At 39.6% G+C, this 20,611-nt stretch overlaps 1 protein-coding gene across 6 annotated transcripts in view; it reads right to left on the bottom strand.

The window, feature by feature from the left end:
- The window catches only part of GALNT18 (polypeptide N-acetylgalactosaminyltransferase 18), a 241,250-nt gene that overhangs the window by 53,343 nt on the left and 167,296 nt on the right, over window positions 1-20,611 (bottom strand). For all 6 annotated transcript variants that reach the window (XM_071808895.1, XM_071808894.1, XM_065838798.2 and 3 more), the window contains 2 exons: window positions 18,911-19,025; window positions 2,590-2,775 (listed from right to left, as the gene is read on the bottom strand). In XM_071808895.1, the coding sequence (XP_071664996.1) occupies window positions 2,590-2,775; window positions 18,911-19,025 (301 nt within the window). The remainder of the gene's footprint in view (window positions 1-2,589; window positions 2,776-18,910; window positions 19,026-20,611) is intronic.

Here is a 20,611-nt window from a genome sequence, read left to right as displayed (position 1 = left end):
AAGGAGGTCCCAGGTCTTTGGAGCAATTCCCCCAGTCCTTGGCACCTGGCCTTGCACTTGTTTAACATAGCTTCAAATTACACAGGTGAGTTGGGAAACTCAAGCAAATATCAGGTTGTTAGAACAAAACAGAGCCTCGATGCTCTTCTAACTCCTTAACTATTTTCCACCTGGTAAAAGACATAAGCTGGGTGAACACCACTGGAATGTGCCCAGTGCAAGTCCCAGAGCCCATCTGACAGGAAAACCTCCTGGTGGCCACAGGTGCCGTCCTGTCTCGGAACATCCCAGAGCAATTACCACGTAACGAGTAGATTCAGGGTTTACAGGCCTATTACAAATGTGAAAACTAAGCTGTTTCCCAGCATATTTTATGGGCACGTGCGTGATTATTTGGTTTTCTACAGCAGTGAGAAATACAAACAAAGGTTCTTCACGCGAGGTTCTGTACACACACACAGTAAATAGATTCCTCCCTTCAACAGAGGCACCTCATTATGTTGCAGAAGAGGCTACCACTATTAAAACCTGATTTAGTGCTTGCCATTTCCAGCTTTTAAGTCTGCAGTATGGTTTGACAGCAGTAGCCTTTGTGAAGATAAAGAGAGAATGTAATCTGCATTGCAATTTATTCCAGCAGTTCAGTGCAATGATTAGTACATTTGTGATGGGAAAATGACTGGAGATTGAAGTTATAAGAAAACTTGTTGTTCCCCTCCAAAACTATGAACCAAATCTGTTTTGGCAGTAGAAGATCTACTGTGCAAACATCTTGATGCGCTTTGTGACCTGAAAAAATCAGTCCCATCCACATATTGCATTTCTTTTTCCTTTGTTTAATGAAATATATTTGCTTCTTTTGTTTAATACATGAGTTTTAAAATGTATTAATATCAGGCTTATTCTTCTCATCTATTGGCACAGTCCAGACTGTTATTATTACTTGTTAAATTTTCATTTAACAAGTAATAATAACAACTTATCTTTGTATTCTTTATGAATTTGATTTCCAAAGTGTATTCAAATCTCAACTTTGCACAAGATTAAGCACTACCACCATCATATCCGGATGAATCTTATGCAAATATATGTACAATACTGTATATCCTGGTTAGCAAAAGGAATTTCTAAGTTTTGTGCTAATGCTACGTTTGCAAGTCAAAAAAATGAAACTTGATCAATCAGTGAAGATTAACCAATCTTAAGGAAAATAAGTAACAATATAAAATAGAAACTGAAACATAAATCTATCAAGTTAATGACAAAAAAATAATTTGAAATTGTTTAGATGCAAAATAAGTATCCCTGTCTACCAGAAAAGTCTTTATTCTCATACCCACTGCTCCAAACAGGGACACTTAGGCAGCAGCTTGGAGTTTGTGAACATGACACCAGCTTCCAGAAAGGTCCCTTCCCTATACCAGAACATAGAGGAATTTTTCCCAGTGCTTTCCTGATATATTATATGGTTAATTCTGCAAACTGAAAATAGCAAAATGACTTCCTCACTTCACCAAAATTATTTAATTTTAACCACAGGAAACAAGGGAAATTATTGAAAGCAGCTGAATCAACATCAGCATTTACATAATATCTAGCTGGTTTTTGGTTTCTAACCTTTTTTTCCTTATTAAACCAAAAATCCTGAACCAAAAATTGCAGCAAAACCACTTTATTCAAACAGTTGCAAAATCACTCTGAGAAATCCAAGTTCATTTATTAAGTCTAGAATATTTGCTTTTGCTGTAATGATGACAACTGCTCACTGTAAGTCAAACCTCAGATTAAACTAGACACCGTTTCCAACCTCTAGGTAGAAACAACTATTCCACGTGGATCCTGGATATTTTCCAGAATACATACAGGACAATAGTCAACTTTCTCAGAGCCACATAGCTCTTAACAGTTCATGGATTAAATTCCATCAACTACAGAAACGAAGACCATGTAAAACAATCAGATGTCACACAGAACTCTCAGGTTAGCCATCCAACAATATCTTTTCAATACAATGGACCAACCATTGGTCATCTATAGAAAAGAAATTGGTACAAACAGGCCAAAAGGGATTTGCAGCTAGATCCTGCAATGTCATGACATCAGCCAGCCACTCTTACTCTGATGTGAAATTACTCAAGAGTGATACATCCACACTTGAATGGATAGATTATAACCCCCCTACCCCTTAGCAGAATGGCCCTCACAAATCTGGTGGAATTATAGCTCTCTGTCATGGTAAATAAGAGACTTAAATACAAAATAAGATATGTAATTTAGATTTGATGACTTCCCCCCCTGCCATTTCTGCAACTACTAGATTAAAATGACCATGCAGATTCATCAGTGAGGATGATGAACTTGACAATAAATTAATTTTTAAGAAACCTGAAGACAAAGGAATTATTCTAGGAGAAGACAAACCTACATATATGTTTTTACATGTAAGTGTGTATGTGTAGGTATATCTTATGCCTATATGTAAGAAATAAATACATATGTGTATACAAATCACAAAATCCTAGCAGAAAAATAAAAATTCAGAATAGGAACCAAACCCAAAATGTTCTAAAGCCAAACCTTGCGGCTCACCTCTTGGGGTATGTTCCATGCCATATAGACATGGCTCTTAAACTCATCCATCCAGACTTCAGCCACTCTTAGTGCATTTCTCCGGACATGAGCAGTTAGATCTTCTGTGTATGGCTTATGTGCTCTTTCAATGTGGGCAATCCTGGAACAAGGTAGAACCTCCACACTTCCTCCACATTGCCATACCTAGGAGGAAAAAAGACATCCTGCTAGTGAAACCTCCCTAGTAAATACACTGACATTATTTTATTTCTATGCTTGCCACTCTTACAAAGGAGAATAACTACTCAAGACTTACTTGACTACACAGATTTTTTTTTGACAGTTGTGAGAGGAGAAAGTTATTACCTTACCTTACCATGAATCATTACTAGTACTTAATCTTATTGCAGAATTATTACATTACCAGTAGACTCTCATCACAGTCTTCCAGGATCAATTTAGTTATTCTCAAGATTATTAATAAAATAATGTATAGGGTGTCCAAAACAGTAGTTCAAGTTTGAACACTTTGCAGGCACTTCATAAGATTGTGCACAGTCCCTCTCAATGCATACGCACACTATTCAGAATCTGGAACTAGGTAGCCTTGTGTGGAAGGGAAACTAAGACAATCCCCTTTTTAAGATCACGAAGGCTCCAGGTTCTAGAAAGACTAGGAATATAAATGCATCTTAAGTTTTGCTTTAAACATAGCTCAGAAAGATTTATTTATTTTGAGAAAGAGTGACAAACCAATCCCTAACATTCTGTGATTGCCTAGTGACAATGGTCTATGAACAATTTCAAGACACACTACTCTTAGAATTATAGTCCTTGTATAATGTAGGTTACTGTTCTGCTCAAGTGTGTTTCAGTTTTGCCTTCTACCACAGCTGAACTAGCATTCATAATGTTAATCATAAGTATTGCATTCATTTCTGATTTTTTCTCTGCTTTCAGCAAAAGAGAAAACCCCCTTGGCAGCCTTAACAGTCAGTGAAGGACTTGAATTATTTTACGTAGAAGTTATTTTTCTGTGTACCTTGTATTACATAAACTTCCTAACAAGATCAAGGCACCCCATTCATAATGGTTGAGTGGATGCTGCTCAGTTCTTCAAACTATTTGATCCTGCTGAAGAAGTACTTCAGTGTCCCAGAGGCAGTTGTACTCACTGAGAAGTGACAGAGTTTGTCTCTGCCACTGCCAGGAGAGACTTCCAAGGCTCGGCATCCCATATCAAGAGAGCAAAAAAAAATGAAGGCAAGGGTGCTCCTTCCTCATACAGCTCATCCAGGAGAGAATATATTCCGGTCTCCCTCCTTGTGGCCAGGGATGTGGGTTGGCAGAACATCATGTTCTGGAGCTGATCTCAGACCCCTCAGGTCTGTCCATCCTATAGGCATATGCTCTACTAAGGAAGCACTTTGTTCAGTCATTCATTTTATATATTTAGACATCTGGCTTGAATGCAGCATTTAGGCATCTGGCAGCTCCTGAGACCAGAAAGTGTGGCATGGATTCAGAATGTTCACAAAGCCTTTTCTGAACTGGTGCCTAATTGAATTCAGCATATGCTGGGAGAAGAGATAGAGCCTTGGTTTTCAGAGCTCTCTGGAAGATGAGCTATCACATGAACCCACTGCACAGTCGAGAAGGGAGCTGAAAAGACTCCAGCATGTCTCCACATCCAGAACTTGAAAAACCGTAAGAGTAAATAAACATAACCATTACCATCATAAGGGCAAAACTGAGATGATCATAAATATATAAAAATAGATGGGCAATTGATCTGGTACAAGAATAAATAATCTGGAAACAACATTTGTGTCCTGTCTTTCTAAGTATCATATAAAGTGGGCAATCCAGGTTAACGATCTTACAAAAATAATAGTTCGTCAAACATTTAATTCTAAATGGTTCAGCTACATTTCGTCATAAAGATTAAATGTTAAGTATCATCAGGCTTTGCTCACACAATGCCTGCTTTCAGTCCAAGCCATTTCTCAGCTCGGCATTGACATTCAGCTATAAATTGTTTCAGAGTTACTCACTGTACGCTGTTTAAATGAGTACCATAAAAGACAAGGAAGATGTAGAGACAGTCATAACTTAGCCCAGGACAAGAGAATTCGCACACCGCATGCGCTGCCTCCTCTGCCCCACCTTTGCTCACTTTCACTAGGGATGGCCTCGATCCAACTCCGACAGTGAACACCAAATCTTTTGTGGGATTTTCAGAGTTAGGTCTATATGTCATCTTCACAACAAGCTGAGCCAAAAATTCACAGTCTATAATATGCTGAATTTCCAAGTAAATTTCCAGGATACAAAAATTGGAAGAGTGGACTCATCTTTAATTTTAGCACTGACTCAGTAAAAAGTAAAATCTAATTTGACTTTATAATGAAGTCATATGTGTTTTCAAAAAATATCCTGAGAGGACAAAGTCTTTAATGTAGTTTGTAAATAACAATTACCCACTATCTGAATAAACACCAATTAAGCATATCTGGTGGCCACTCCTTTCTGTCAGACACCAGCAGTCTTTGTTCTGTTTCCAAAGACTAATTAATTACTCTGCAAGAACCATGAATTCACTTAAAAACTTCAGGGTAAGAGGGAGCTGTCAGTACAGATGCTGAAAGAACCAGCAGGTTGTATTAAACAGCTTCAAAAACAAACTACTATTTCTAAGCAAAAATCTCCTGCAATCCATGAATATGTTATTAGCATGCACTGAAACTGGACTAGAGATATAAGATACCAAGATGAAAAAAAGTCCTTTAATTAATGACTTTTTAAAGGGGAAGATGCAAGAAACACATGTGATCTGAAGATATGGGAATCATAAGTTACAGTGTGTGCACAGCTTGCAGTTACAGCACTAAACAAGTAAAAAGGGAAACATTGCACCCCTTTTTAAAAGCAGTAGAAAGGAGGACCCTAGGAACTACTGACCTGTCAGCTTCATGTCTGTGCCTGGGAAGATCATGGCACAGATCCTCCCAGAAGCTACGCTACGGCATATGGAGGACAGGGAGGTGATTCGAGACAGCCAGCACGGCTTCACCAAGGGCAAGTCCTGCCCGACCAGCCTTGTGGTCTTCTACAATGGAACAACTACATCAGTGGACAAAGGAAGGACTATGGATGTCATCTATCTGGTCTTCTGTAAAGCCTTTGACACGGTTCTCCACAACATCCTTCTCTCTAAATGGGAGAGAGATGGATTTGATGGGTGGACCATTCAGTGGACAAGGAACTAGCTGGATGGTCACATCCAAAGGGTAGTGGTCAATGGCTCAATGTCTTGATGGACACTGATAACAAGTGGTGTCCCTCAGGGGTCCATACTGGGATCAGTAATGTTAATTATCTTCATCAGTGAAGTTTTAGCTAAACTAAATGGTTCGACATAAAATGTTATCTGTCAGCATCCTGTCACTGCAATCGGTAATACCTATTGACAAAGCCACTCATAAATATTGCAAGAAAGAAACTTTATTAATTTCCTAAACTGTGGTTAAAAGGAAATACAACACTTTTGCTGTTGCCCGTGAAGATGTTTTACCTGTTGCAGGAAGAGGAGGAAATTGCTAGCAATAGTCTCAATTACCTACCAAATCCCTAAACGTACATATAGACTTGTCAAAAATAACATATACTTCCATCATTGTGATACAATAAATAGCAATTCACATTTCACTCTGTAAAAGCAACAATTGCAGAACTGTACCAATGGGTCTCAGGCTTTGTCTTAAGGCAAAGACCTTAGAAAGTTTTCAAGTGTGAGGGACTGGGAGTACTTAGTGTGATTGCTGGAGCCCCAGCAATGCAGAAAGCTTGCTTTTCTTCGGAAGTGTTTCTTGAGTTTCTGGTCCTGCTGGTTTACTTTGCAGAAACAGTCTTTTAGAAAACAAACTCACTAACTGGAGCTTCCCTTCCAAAGAGCTCTCAGAATCCACTTCAGTGTATTTTCAACGCTCCCTTCCAAGAGGGTCTTAGAAAGGGCTCTTTATTCTTGAATTTCTTGAGGAGGTTCATATATTTGTTATAGCCTCAAGGAGGGCTTAGAGAGCTTCCTCTTCTTGAAAGGATTCCTTCATCACCAGCAAGAGGTAGTAAAGTTCCATTAAAAAATTCAAAGTATAACAGGACCATAGTAGTGCCAACGTGGTTTCTAACACTTATGAAGCCGAAACACTAAAATCAGCAAAGCCTGTGACCTAAACTAAGCAAAGCAAGTGAAGATGATAAAAACATCAAGTGAATACAGATTATCTATTTGAGGGAAAGAAAAAAAAGGGAGGGGGAGTGAGGGAGGGAGGAAATCTCTCTCCCTTTTATATATTCGGTTCTTAGGACATGAAGGATTTGTCCAGGCTCTAAGCACTTCTTACTGTTAATTCACTGAAGTTACATGTAAGTTATAATTAGGGACCTACATTTGTGTGTATTTATGTTCACCAAGATTAAAGCAGCCCCTCAGAGCAAACGGAAAACAGGTTCTTTGCATTGAAAATAGCCAGGAAAGCAGAGGACATGTAGAACTGCAGAGAGAGCACAGGCAGGGGCACAACAGACCAGCTGCAACTCCTGCTCTGGTACAGGAGCAAAGCACCCACACACCGGGCAGCCCGTGGGATGGCACAAGTGGGGCAGCAACAGTCACACACCAAACGGCTTCCTCAGGCATTCTGCAAAGGCACGAACCCAATGCCACTGTGCTGCCATCCCACGCTTGTCCCCACCAGAACCCAGGCAGCTGTCACTGGGCTGCAGAGACGGGGGACTCGCACATCCTTAGAAATGGCTAAATCAAGCTGGTCATCTATTTTTTCCTTTAGACCAAATTCCATTCTGTCCTGGCTTTGTTAAAAAACAAGTTTCTCTTTTAGTGAATTTGCCTGTCAGCTAAAGCCTTCATATTAGCTGCATTTTCCTGGAGAACCCGAGACATGTTTTGGTAAATATAGCAATGGAATGCGAAGTTATTGATAAGGACAGATTCACATCTTGCAAGAGGGGCAACAAGAAACTGGTGACCAAGAAACTGACCAACTGTGTATAACATTCCATTCATGTGAATACTTCATATAAAAGTGGGAGATCATGAGGATCTCGTCCCTTTTTTTTCCTTATGGTCGACATTAGGAGAGGACCTTGCTGGTCGTCCCTGTGAACTGAGGCCTAGTGAGAGACTGAATCCAGCTCCGGTTGGCTGCAGAGTCCAATCCAGGACTTTAGATGCTGGCTCTGCAGTTGCTGAGACTTTCAAGATTGGTTTTGTATATTTTGTATTATTTTCTCTATTCTTATTAGTAGCATTAGTAAAACATCTTTAATTTTTCCAGCTCTCTTCTCTCTGTCCTTTTCCTCCCGATCGCCTGTCCTTAGTGGGAAGGAGGGAGAGGGAGGGGCAAAAGGGGGAAGTGGGGGGAGAGTAGGTTAACAATACATCTGCCAGGGTTTTATTGTCACCCCGCAATCTAAACCCTTGACACATTCACATCTGGAAAATCTGTTTCACTAGACAGAGGGTCTTTATTTCTATTTAGTTTTATTTTTAAATCTACGTTCTTTAGTAAATCCTTTTCAATTGCATTTAAACATATTTGAATTTGCATATTTAATCAAAACAATTACAACTCTGAAGCTGAGCCCTCTCTTGAATGTTTAATTTGTACTTCATTATAAAATGATATAACACTTCTTCATTAAAAGTGTTTCTTTTTATCTCTTTAATCACTGAGTGTTCTTTTCATGTTGTGGAAGCTTTATCTAATAAAAAAATAAACCCTACACAATCCTGAGCAGTTTATTAACATGTACTGCATTCATTAAATTGACACGGATCATGCAGTTTCTCCAGAATTGCTGTGACCTTGTTTGAAACCGTAATTTCATTTGGACTACAAACAAAACTTTTAATAATTAAGTGATTTCTCAAAAAGCTGAAACAATTTCTAGCTGCTCTGAAGTCTGCAAATGACAAAATTAGAACTCGTTAAAGATGCCCTGAAGATTAACAAAAAAGCAGTCAGTGTGAATTAATTACTACTGCGGATACAAACAAATAGCCACCAATAGCTTTAAAATATATTTTGGGGAACAATTTAATGCAAAAATATTTGTGAATTGTGTTAACCTTTGTCATTACTGTTAATCGTTTACTGATAACCAGTTACGATCTTACTGTTTTACAAGCAAGTATGAATAAACTATTTTCATTCAATACCTTGAGCTACGTCTCTGATCATTTGGGGTCTGCATTTTTATTTTAGTATCTTGACAAACGACTGCACAAAGGCCTCAGTCACATTAACATTATTAGAATACAGTTGGAAACAAAGGAAAATAACACTTGTTACTGAAGCTATGATTCTCTTATGTTACTCCCTGCTTCTTGTGTGCAAGAATAGCTTTTCTCCATAACCAAGCTGATAATCCTAACATAAAACTGTAAGCAACGTGCAAAAACACACCCCTACAATCTAGAAGACTTTTTAAAGGGTTTTAAACATAACTAGAGCTGCTCTCATTTTTTAAAATGTAAATTATCCCTCAAATCTCACTTTTGAAGTAATCACTAATTGCCTCATAGGCCGTATTTTACATTAATTGTGCCGTTATGAAACACTCACTGAAAAAGTAATACACGTAAAGACTTCCCGTATTAAATTGTCAGTAGTTTCTTTCCTCTTTTAGCTAATTGCTTCATTACCTACTTTTTAAATGGTTTTGTTCTGCAGGGATTAATTTTGCACATATCTTCATGAGCTGTGAAACTTTTACGAAGTATTGTTACACAAAGTATGTTGTGTTGCTGGTTGACAATTGGAGGAACTACTCTATGCCTTGTGTTACTAAGAGATAACATGCTTCAAGGGTCACTGAAGACATACGGCTTTATTCAGTTCTTTTGCAAATGTGTCTATCTCGTTGCTAGAGACAGCAAATAACTGACACATAAATAGCTACATTGCCAAGTTTAAGTCACAAATAGCAAGTAAAATAAATCACTTTTCAGCTTAAAAGGCAAAAAAGGAGCAAACTGAATAATCAGATCACCACTGGTTTAGTATTCATGGAGCAACTTACTGCACTGCCCATCTTTCATGTTTTTACCTTTCTCTCCCTTACCACTTTGCTTGGTCAGTCTTGTTAATTTTGCACTAATCCTAAAGACTTCCTTAGTATCAGAAGACCAAGCTGAGAAGAGAGTATTTCAGCTGGAAGGGACCTACAGCGATCATCTAGTCCAACTGTCTGACCACGTCAGGGCTGACCAAAAGTTAAAGCGTGTTGTTAAGGGCATTGCCCAAATGCAACTTAAAACACTGACAGGCCCGAGGTATCAACGACCTCTCTAGGAAGCCTGTTACAGTGTCTGACCACCCTCTCAGTAAAGAAACGCTTCCTAATGTCCAGTCTAAACCTTCCCTAGTGCAGCTGTGAACTGTTCCCACGTGTCCTATCACTGGATCCCACGGAGAAGAGACCAGCACCTCCCTCTCCATGTCCCCTCTCTCTGTAGAGAGCCATGAGGTCACCCCTCAGCCTCTTTTTCTCCAAACCAGGCAAGCCAAAATTCCTCAGCTGCTCTTCACAGGACATTCCTTCCAGTCCTTCCACCAGCTTTCCTGCCCTCCTCTGGATGCTTTCAAGGACCTTCACATCCTCCTTAAATTGTGGGGCCCAGCACTGTGCACAGCGCTCAAGGTGAGGTTGCAAATCCAGCGGGACAATCACCTGTGGCTGGTCACATTGTGCTGATGCCTCCCGGTATGGGATTTACCCCCCAGCTGCCAGGACACACACCGCTGGCTCCTGTTGAGCTGCTGTGGACCAGCACCCCCAGATCCCATCCTGCAGGGCTGCTCTCCCGCCACTCCTCTCCCAGTTTATATTTGTGCCTGGTGTTACTGCGACCTAGGTGCAGAATCTAAGGTTAATTTTGGTTTGGAAAGTACCTCACTGTGTTAACAACCTGAATCCCAAGATTACACAGACTTGTGAACATTCAGCGGATAGATCTGGCCCCTTAAAATTTCAGTGTCCACCAATGGAAAGTAACTATTCTGTGGGGGACTACCGTGGGTCCATGGATTCCCTGGTGGAGGATATGGGAACAGAGATTGGCCTTGAAGATATTAAAGTATATCCGTGAGAATGTAGGGAGTAAAAGAGTAACGTTAACGATAGCAAAATGAGCCAATGATCTGTTACTATTGCAGCCTGTAAGTAATAGCAAAAAGACACTTGAGCTGGTAAAGACTTTATAAAAAGGCATCCGTGGTAATAAATGGAGACTGCTGTTTGTACTTAAGAGCTTGGTTTATGTCGTTTGTCCGTCTCAACAGCAACACTGTTCCCACACTCATGGTCCTCCGATTCAGGGGACTGGGCAGCCCAAGGTGCAGCAGTATTTTTAAAGACAGAGAAAAAAAGCATTTAGTGCCTCCATTTTTTTCTTCATTCCTACATGTCAGATGACAACTTTCAGCAAGTATTGGTCCAATGCTTTTTTTAGACCTCCTCTTGCTATTAACTTCCTTTAAAAAGCCCTTGTTACCTGACACAACAATCTACTTGAGCTTGGCCTTTTGTGTCTTCCCCTTGCATATACGCATTGCAGCTCTGTAATCTCCTTGTGAGGCCTGACCTTGCTTCCACGGGCCATATAATTTCTTTTTCCTCTCAAGTTCCACGACAGGTTCCCAGTTCAGCCAACCTGGTCTTCTGCCCCACTTGCTTGACTTAGGACACAAGGTGTCGTGACACATATAAAGGTATCAAAGCAATGGCAACAAAGATGACTAAGGGAGTGGAGCATCTCCCTTATGAGGAAAGGCTGAGGGAGCTGGGTCTCTTTAGCTTGGAAAAAAGGACACTGAGGGGTGACCTCACTAACGTTTACAGATATATAATGGGTGAGTGTCACGAGGATGGAGCCAGGCTCTTCTCAGTGACAACCAATGATAGGACAAGGGGTAATGGGTTCAAACTGGAACACAAGAGGTTCCACTTAAATTTGAGAAGGAACATCTTCTCAGTGAGGGTAACAGAACACTGGAACAGGCTACCCAGGGATGTTGTGGAGTCTCTTACTCTGGAGACATTCAAAACCCGCCTGGACGCCTTCCTGTGTAACCTCATCTGGGTGTTTCTGCTCCGGCAGGTGGATTGGACTGGATGATCTTTTGAGGTCCCTTCCAATCCCTAACATTCTGTGATTCTGTGATCTGGACTTTGCAGCTTTGACCCAGACATGCTGGATCCATCTGGTCACCTACTCAGCTTTGTTACAGCACAACAAGCCCTTGCTCTCCCACACTGGTCTTCCGCTAATCTTTGTTAGATTACTAAATCAGTCTTGCAGTACAAAAACCTCTCCATTAAATTAAATCCTAGAGAGATCTCCCCTCAGTATAACACTAAAACAAATAAAAGTATGGGATCTTTAGAGACTAGGCCATGAAGAATTGCAATACCAGAAGCTACAATAGCATTGTCACCATGCAGTGACTTAAAGTGCAGAAAGATATTAAACATTAGACTATCTTAAAATAACACACTAATTAATTGCATCTCACCTGAGTTCACTGATTTATAAGTGCATACTGAATTAAATGGTTTACTTCTTTCCATAGCACTATGAACAACAATTTCCTCTCATAAAACATCAAGATGTCTGTATCACTGCCCAGCTGGTGATGTGCAACCACACAAGCATAACTGGTGAAAAAACACCTGTGAGAAATCTCCAAGTGCCTCTTCCTCCTTCCTTGGAGGGTACAGTGATCTCATGCGGTAGCTGGTGCTGTATCAATTATTTGCTTTCCTGTGGGAGCAGCTGATAAAATGTTCTCCTTCCAGAAAGAGCAAAAACACAAAAATGATTCAGTGGTAGTGTTGTCTGTACGTATAATTACACATGCTGTAGCTGCAAGTTACCTGCTGAGGCATTAATGGGCAAAACGGGGGAAAAAACAATTATTCCACTGTAGGTTTGACACAAAACCATAAGAAGCCACAGAAAGTCAGTGTCTGTTGATGTCATTCATGACTGACACCAGTTTGGAGGCATGAAAATTTCTTATTTTATTCTCAGTAGAGGCTAGGCGGGGTTTGTTTTTTTGTTTCCTGTTGAAATTATGACCCTATAAATAGAGAAATTCAGTCTGTGTAATCTTGGGATTCAGGCTGTTAACACAGCAAGGTACTTCCCAAACCAAAATTAACCTTAGCAATAATTCCGGCCACACTCAGAAGCTGCTGCTGGTTACACAGGATGCTAGGCAAGTGCTTGCACTGCTCACGAATTATTTTTATCTTGGTGAAAGAGTAGGCTACAAAAAGCATAGGCTAGTTCTTGTAAGAAGTAACATTTGGTCAATCTTCAAAATATTTTCTTGCAGAGTTAGTTGAGAAATGATCTCTTCTTAATCCACAAAACGGATAAAAATAAAATAGACCTCTTCATTTAAAGTTTTAATGTAAAGTTAAAGAGAAAACATTACCTTAAAAAGCAGTATTTAAATGTTACCTAAAAGTAGGAACTAAGAATATTGTTATTCCTGTACTTCTCAGCCCTTCCCCTTCACACATGATCAACCTAATACTGTTGAACAGCACCTGTGAACATTCACTAAGGATTTTTTGTGTACAGCAATTCATCCCCAAGTGGGAAGGACTATGGCCTACTTACTAAAATCAAGTCAAAAACATGGCTCTAAGGCCACAGCAAGTGAGGGCAGCTGAAACTGCAAGAATGGGGGATGTCTAAATTCATTTTCCTGAAGGGAATTTAGGGAAGATCTGCATTGCTCAGCCAAGTGCCATGAAAGGGGACCCGGCAGCAAGGACACAAAGGGACGCGATGGACACATGACACATCCCACTGCTCACTCCCCATGCAAACTTCCACAATACGGCAGCTCGGTGAAAAATCTCACTTCTGCTGTTCCCTCCCAGTCATTTCTACTGCTTGGCACACTGGCCTCAGTTTTCCTAACACAACAATTCATGAGGCAGTGTGGTAAATCACAAACTGATGAACACTAAAATTAACCCTGCAGTTTGAAAAGAAGTTATATGTAGAGGTTTATCCCCGAACTGGAGGTGTTCAGAGACACTGGGTACCTGTGCTGGCCCGGCCAAAGCACCGGTGCGCTGCAACAGGGACAAAAAGAGGATGGCCAGGAAAAGGAGAAAATGTAAAACAGCATAGCTGTTCGAACCTATGTGTAGTGAAACTATGCCCTAACTTGTACACTATGCAAAGGCTTTGTCTAATAAAAGTAGATATCTATTTACATGCAATATATTCATTATTTCATATAATTCATGGCCTGTCTTAGAAACACTGACAAGTAAAATTGCTGGAAACGTCTAGTGAAAGAGGAAAAAGTCAAAAATGTTTTCAGATAAATATGGAGATTTGGGGGCAATTGTAAATATCTGCACTTGCTCGTGATTATCACAAAGAGCACTCTTGCAAGGGCATATTATAAGAGAGGGGTCCCAGGTGAGAAACAATTGGGATACACAAGCACTTTGGATTGGAAGTGACTGCAAATCTAAGGCAGCAATGGGCTTCTACACACCATGAGAGAGACTGGGTTAACTGGTCAGCAATGAAGAGTCATGATCACAGAAGTTGGGGTGGGAGAAAGTTAAAAAACAAGCAAACAAACAAACAAAAGACAGAGCCAAAAGCACCTTCAAAAAAACCCACCCCAAAACACACAAACCAACAAATAGAAATCAACTCTGGAATTCAAGGAGAAGATAGATCGGGGAGACACGTGGCAGACTTCACATCTGCTTGCCCTGCAACAGAGGGACCCTATGATAAAGAAAACACCCCAAAGAACACTGGGACTATTTTCTGGTCAAATAACTCACTTCTGCACCTCTGTTCATAAACTGCATTCCTCTAGCTCTCCACCAATAGAAAGAGCATCAGCTTCCCTTATGTTCTATAGACAAACTACCAGACTAACAAGAAATGAAGCAGATATATTTATTATCATCTTATTTTCTTGCATATGCAACTAATTTCACTATGTCAATATAGTGTATAAAAGTAGCGTGCCATACTCAGTCTGAACTATAAATGCAATTTTCCTCCTGGGTCAGCTGATGTAAAGTCTTGATATATCATTTAGTGGGAGCAAGATTCATTCCTTTTCCCTTAAAGAGCTATTACCTTCTAATAAAATTTCCTCTTACCCATTTAACAGGGCCATTATATCCCTGTGAACATGAATTCATCTGCAAGCATTAAGTCTTTGTGACATACATAATTACTCTAAGTCAAAGGCTGGGCTCATGTTCCCTTGACTCTGATGATGACTTAGTCTGTGACCAGAGGCAAATCATTGAACAGTTGTCCAAGTGTTCCTTAAAGTGGTACAAACAGCTTCATTGCAACAGATATTTGGAAGCTTTATCAAACATGTAAGCTGCTTAAAAACACAAAATTATTGCCATAGGTTTGGTCTTGATAAAAAATCTTCTGCTGACTTCAGCAGGAATTGGAATAGGCCTTTAAGAGGCCAGCTGAAAACTAGACTTGAACCATCTAATGCAGGATCTAATTTATTGTTTCACATTGATTGCAATGGATTTGCAAGGGCTTCCGTAACTACAGGTACTGCTTGTACCAGCACAACCAGAAGTAGAGCCCAAATAACAATGAGAAACACTGGCCTTACACTCACATTTTGTTTCCCCTGTAAGGCAGTTACCAACACAACTCCTATTTGGTCCTCTGCATAAGCAACGTGACTCCAGTTTGCCCTCCAAATGCAATCTGGTCCCTTAAAAGCACACTTAAGTCCAATCAGTTGGGAATGACTGAACACAAACTAAAAAGAAGCACTACTCATCCTAACATTAATTTAAGAATACAATTCTGGGGCACAGTAAATGAATCTTCCAAAAACCCAAAAGTGACTGAGCTGTTCAGAAAGAATGCTGTCAAGTCATGCATCAAACAGTCTGCCTTTATTTTCTTATGGGGCAAATAAATAGCTTTGCAAGAAAACGCTTGAGGAGAAAATACAGTGTTGTTTCTAAGATTCAAAATGCATTCATATTTTGAACTCATCTGTCAGCCTCTAGCTGAAGGCAACAGAACTCTATTAATATTTATTTAATAATATATGTTTAATGTTTTACAAATGCTATTACAAGCCGTAGACAAGGGTAAAAATCTTGGAAGTTAAAATAACACACCAAATTAGAGATTAATAGAGCTGAGTAGAGAAACTAATTCAACAGATTCAACAGAATAATCCTGCAACCAAAGCCCTGTCATCTGTGGCTTGTTATGGTTTACCAACAAGGAATGCTTCAGATACAGTTTCCAGTCATCGGGGATTTTCTTGCATTCATGTAACACAAATAACTAGATATTTGTTCAGATGATGAGGTGACAAAAATACTTCCTGGGAGAGGATACTGGTGTAAGTCTCCATTTTGTCAGGGTCTAATTCCTGTCCCTGCACACTGAAAACCCCATCAGTTCAGCTAAAAACAAACCATTTCTAGATCTAAAAAGACACAGTAAGTGGTTTCTCCCTTATAATGAAAAGAAATCCTAAATAAGTAGACGTTGCTTCTCAGAAGTATCTCAACTGGGAGATTAAATCTTATCTCACATCACTGAAGATGCAGCTGCTAACAAAGCAAATGGAGAATAAGGCTTTAACTCTGCGCACAACCACAGAGACAGCGAATTACCTGGTCCTGTCATCACACGGTGCTGCAGCTGGTCTGCATGTGAGTTTGGCTCACAGAAGTGTTACATCCTCTGGAAAAAATTAGTAATATAAGGACATGGGACCATGTTCTACTTAGCATGTTTGAGACAAACAGCTCAAATGATCCTAACTCTCGCTGCTCTTTCTGTAGTTGAAAGTAACCTCTCCTGTTCCTATAGACATCTGCTCTTACATGCTTATGCATAAAATTTCCCAATGAAAGAACTGACCTCCAGTGCATAAATACTGCAAAGAATGGAACAAGCTGTGTGAAATTTACTTAGAAACTCAAGCCATGAAAAAAAATGAAGGAAATTTCACTAGATATGAACTCCATCATATCAGAGAATGTGATACACAACACCAGGCCAGTTTGGGCACAGAGTCACTGCTTCTGACCCCCTACAAGATAATGCATATCACACAGCAGAATACTAGATGAAGACAGATACCCCTTAAAAAAGGAAAATGGCAACAAAAGATAAAGCACAGTGGGCAATCTGTAGTCAGGGACTGAAGAGCATAATTTAAAAATGGAAACAGTATTTATTGCTTTGATACTGTTACTATAATGTAGTTTCTGTAGAACAAATACTGTATTAGGTGATTCATCGTAGGCCTCACACCAGAAAGCAACACAAGTCATCTAGAAATGACTGTTTGGTGCTGCAGAGACAAAAATGTAGTTCAGCAGCAAAGACAGACCATCTGTCCTGAAATCACCTGCCGACTACAGTTTTCCATGTAGCCCTATCTCAGGGCAATGAAAGGCAGACCCTGGGAGCTGCACCTCAAGGGACAAGTCTTTAGGGCGCCCCCAAGTGACATGGCCACCCACCATAACATAATACGAGAGCATATTGGAAGCAGCCACCTGCATTTTGCCAGGACGCGGTGTTATGGCCCCAGCTGCGTGCCAGAAGCAGGTGGCCAAGGGAAGGAGTTTGCTTTTCAAGCTCAACATCTGTAGAAATAATGTCGTGCTTCCCAGAAGCTCTACTACTGCACTGTGCATTTGTATTCATCCTGGTATTATCTGAGATATGCTGAGAATTGTGAGAAGAGTTGGTAATAAACTGCTGAAAAATCTGTTCATTACAGCTCAGTAATTTGCCTTGATATAGCCAGGAACACAGATCCAAGTTGGGATAAAGTCATAGCATATGTTATGTTACCTTGCACACTACAATCTGTTACAGATGAAAGTATTTTATGTAGGTCAGGCACTGCTTCCCTGGAGACCGACAAAAAGCCATAAGGAAATGAGCACAGTGTTGGGCCTTACTCCAGTGATCCAGTCTACTGCAAAGTTTCAATTATGCAGAGATTTGTGTCTCTCTGGTCTATCAAAGTACTTTTCCCAATCAACTTCTGCAAGGCTAAATGTAGCAGACTGGACAGCATATCTCTCATGATGCAAAACTAGATAAAACTCTTTCCACTCACAAGGAGACAATAGTTTTGTCAGTCGAGAAAAGAAAAATCAAAGTGACACTAATTTTCAACTCATCACCAACACTGAGCTGGAAAATCAGGTTTCGTGAATGGAAGGTGGCTCTCTGGCCCTCGCAGTGAAGACAATGGTGTTATTAAAAGAAGCAGTCTTGCATTTCCCTTTCGCTCTCCTTAAAACCGTGCTCTTATGTAGCTGAGAGGGGACCTGCCCTTCAGTCTCGCTGCAGTAACACTTTATCTCTGACAGGTAGCAGAAAAAAGAATTTCAGGACCCCAGAAGCAAAAATTAGTACTTTTTTAATATATTTCACAGTCTCAGCAGAGATCTGTTTTTTTCCCCCCCCTTGTTGTATAACCGCATGCTTTTATTCTGGCAACCAAAATACAAGCTTCCACTAACACTTCACAGCAGAGTTCAGAGTTTAATTTTATAACACACATCAAACCATTTTTCCTTACCACCTAAGAACTTCTCTTTTATCAAAAACCTGAAAGATTCTCAAACAGAACAGCAATGTATTTTCAGAAAGCTATTTAGCTGTGAAGAGATATAGAAAGGAGTACAGAAATCACACACAATACTGTGTGTAGTAAACAGATGAAGACTGTATGATGGAATATGAAAATATGTGCTCTTATGCCCTTTATGAACATTTTAATTCCTCTCCAGAGAGAAGGCAGCATAAATGCCTATATATTCCAGTTTGCTCCGTGGTGATTTTTCTGATTTAAATGAACCAAGTAATCTAGAAAGACTTTTCCCATTATGCCTATGAGAAACTATCCTCCTCAGCAATCTGGGGTCACAGGTAAGCAAGGAATTTAGGTATCATCTCTGCAGAATTCTAGCATTGTTACTTGAATTAAAAAAATAATACTAAATTCTGTATTTCTATCCTTGTCCCAGGTAAACTCTTCAAAAAGATATAGGAACTTTTGATATTTTCCTCCTCTGCTCTGTCTTCAACAAAAATTTACACTACTACAGAGCTGCTGATTTCCTTCGTGTGCCATCATCCATACATTTTTGACTGTATTTTTCCCATGCAATAAAAAGCAAGCTGTATTTTAAACGCAAACCACCAGTGCTGGTTGGTTATGTCCCTTACCCTGATTCCCAGCTCCACGTTCTCGCCACCATATACTTCCATGCCTTCATCCAGTAAGCCAATCTCTTGGAAGTATTCTCGATCTACTATGAAGCATCCAATCAATGCAGGACTTCTGGAAGAATAAAACGGCATCAACCAAAATTAGCATATGAATATGAACATGAATATATGAATATGAACAATTTTATTATAACTACTGGGTCAAATGGTTTGCCAATACAGATTCTTAAGGAGATGTAACTCAAACTGATTTATACAGCTTTCTCTTCCAGTGTTCCTGATTCTACAGCAAAATAAGCACCACTGAAGGAAAACAGACTCAAAATGATTGGATGTACATTATCACCCAGGTAGGATTCCAGTGCTAACAATACCAGATGCAGGAACCCCAGCTTTGTTTCTGAGGCACCAGCCATTCTACTCTGTCCCTGCTAAGTCCTCAGGTGTCTTGTCTGTGATACTTAACAAGGATACCCAACAATGCCTAGGTCTGTGTGTTTAACCAGAAGATGGGTTGATCTACAGCTAAGAAAATGTGTCTCTCTAAGCTGATGTAAAAGAAGAGATTTTTTTCATTAATAGAACTTCTAGGTCAGGTTTTGCAATATAGAATCAAGAAACCAGCATACTGTAACACTAGTCTGTTGTCCTGAGCCAGATTTAAACCAGTCACATACCTTTACCGAATCAGTAAGTTCTATTATATTTCGACCTGAATTAGTCAACTTTTACTATGAAGAGCCAGTCATAAGAAGGCAAGAGCACAGGCACAGAGTGTACAATTTTAGCTTTATGAGATGCAGCGGAGGAGAATACAGAGTAATTTAGCCTTTTCATTTTTTTCCTACCTTATAATCCACAATGGCAAGAAATAAAAATGTCTTTTCTGATTACTATGCTGATATCAGGGACTCTGGTAACAACAGGATATTGATTAGCAGTACAGGGGAAATCATTCTACATGTACTGGGAACATAAAAGCTGTAATAGTACAGACATCTGCTTTTAAACAAATTATAGGATGTCTTCATCAAAAATTGTACAATTCTACAGAAATTACACAATTATGCCTTTAACTTGAAATGCTATAGTACCCACTTTGTAACAATGAAATAATGTTTCTGATGTATTTATTAATTATGAAAATAGCAGTTAACTTCATAACTTCAAAAGTTATGCTTCTTTCACGACAAAGTACTCTTGCTTTTGGTGTTGATTTAAAAGTATTTTTCAGAGTACCTGTTTCCCTTTGTTATAATTCTAGGAGCATATTAGAGGCTTGACAGAAGCCATCAATCAATACATGTGACTTTTGTTTGTTTGTTTAATTTATCCAGCACACATATGCAGTGTATTGCATTGAATAAAAGGTGCCAGGGAAATGGCTAGGGAACAAACCTAAACACACAATCCTCACATAGAACAGAGTTTTGAGGTAAAAATGGAAAAGCAGATTAGCTCTTTATTCTGAGTTCAAATACTTTTAAAATGAAAAGTCACTATAATTAACATAGAAGGTTTGCCTCTCTAGGACTTAGAATACTTCAAAGCATTTTCATAATGTTAACAGAGTTCATTAACACTGAGAACCATTTCTAATGATGTGGAAATTACCACCCCTTTTTACATATGTCCGTGGCAAACCTGCACATTTTCATCTCCTCCTTTCTAATTCTGAGTGACCAGCATGTGGGTCAG

The sequence above is a fragment of the Patagioenas fasciata genome, chromosome 5, assembly GCF_037038585.1.
Source record: "Patagioenas fasciata isolate bPatFas1 chromosome 5, bPatFas1.hap1, whole genome shotgun sequence".
NCBI lineage: Eukaryota > Metazoa > Chordata > Aves > Columbiformes > Columbidae > Patagioenas > Patagioenas fasciata.
This window is presented reverse-complemented; position numbering and strand designations above follow the sequence as displayed.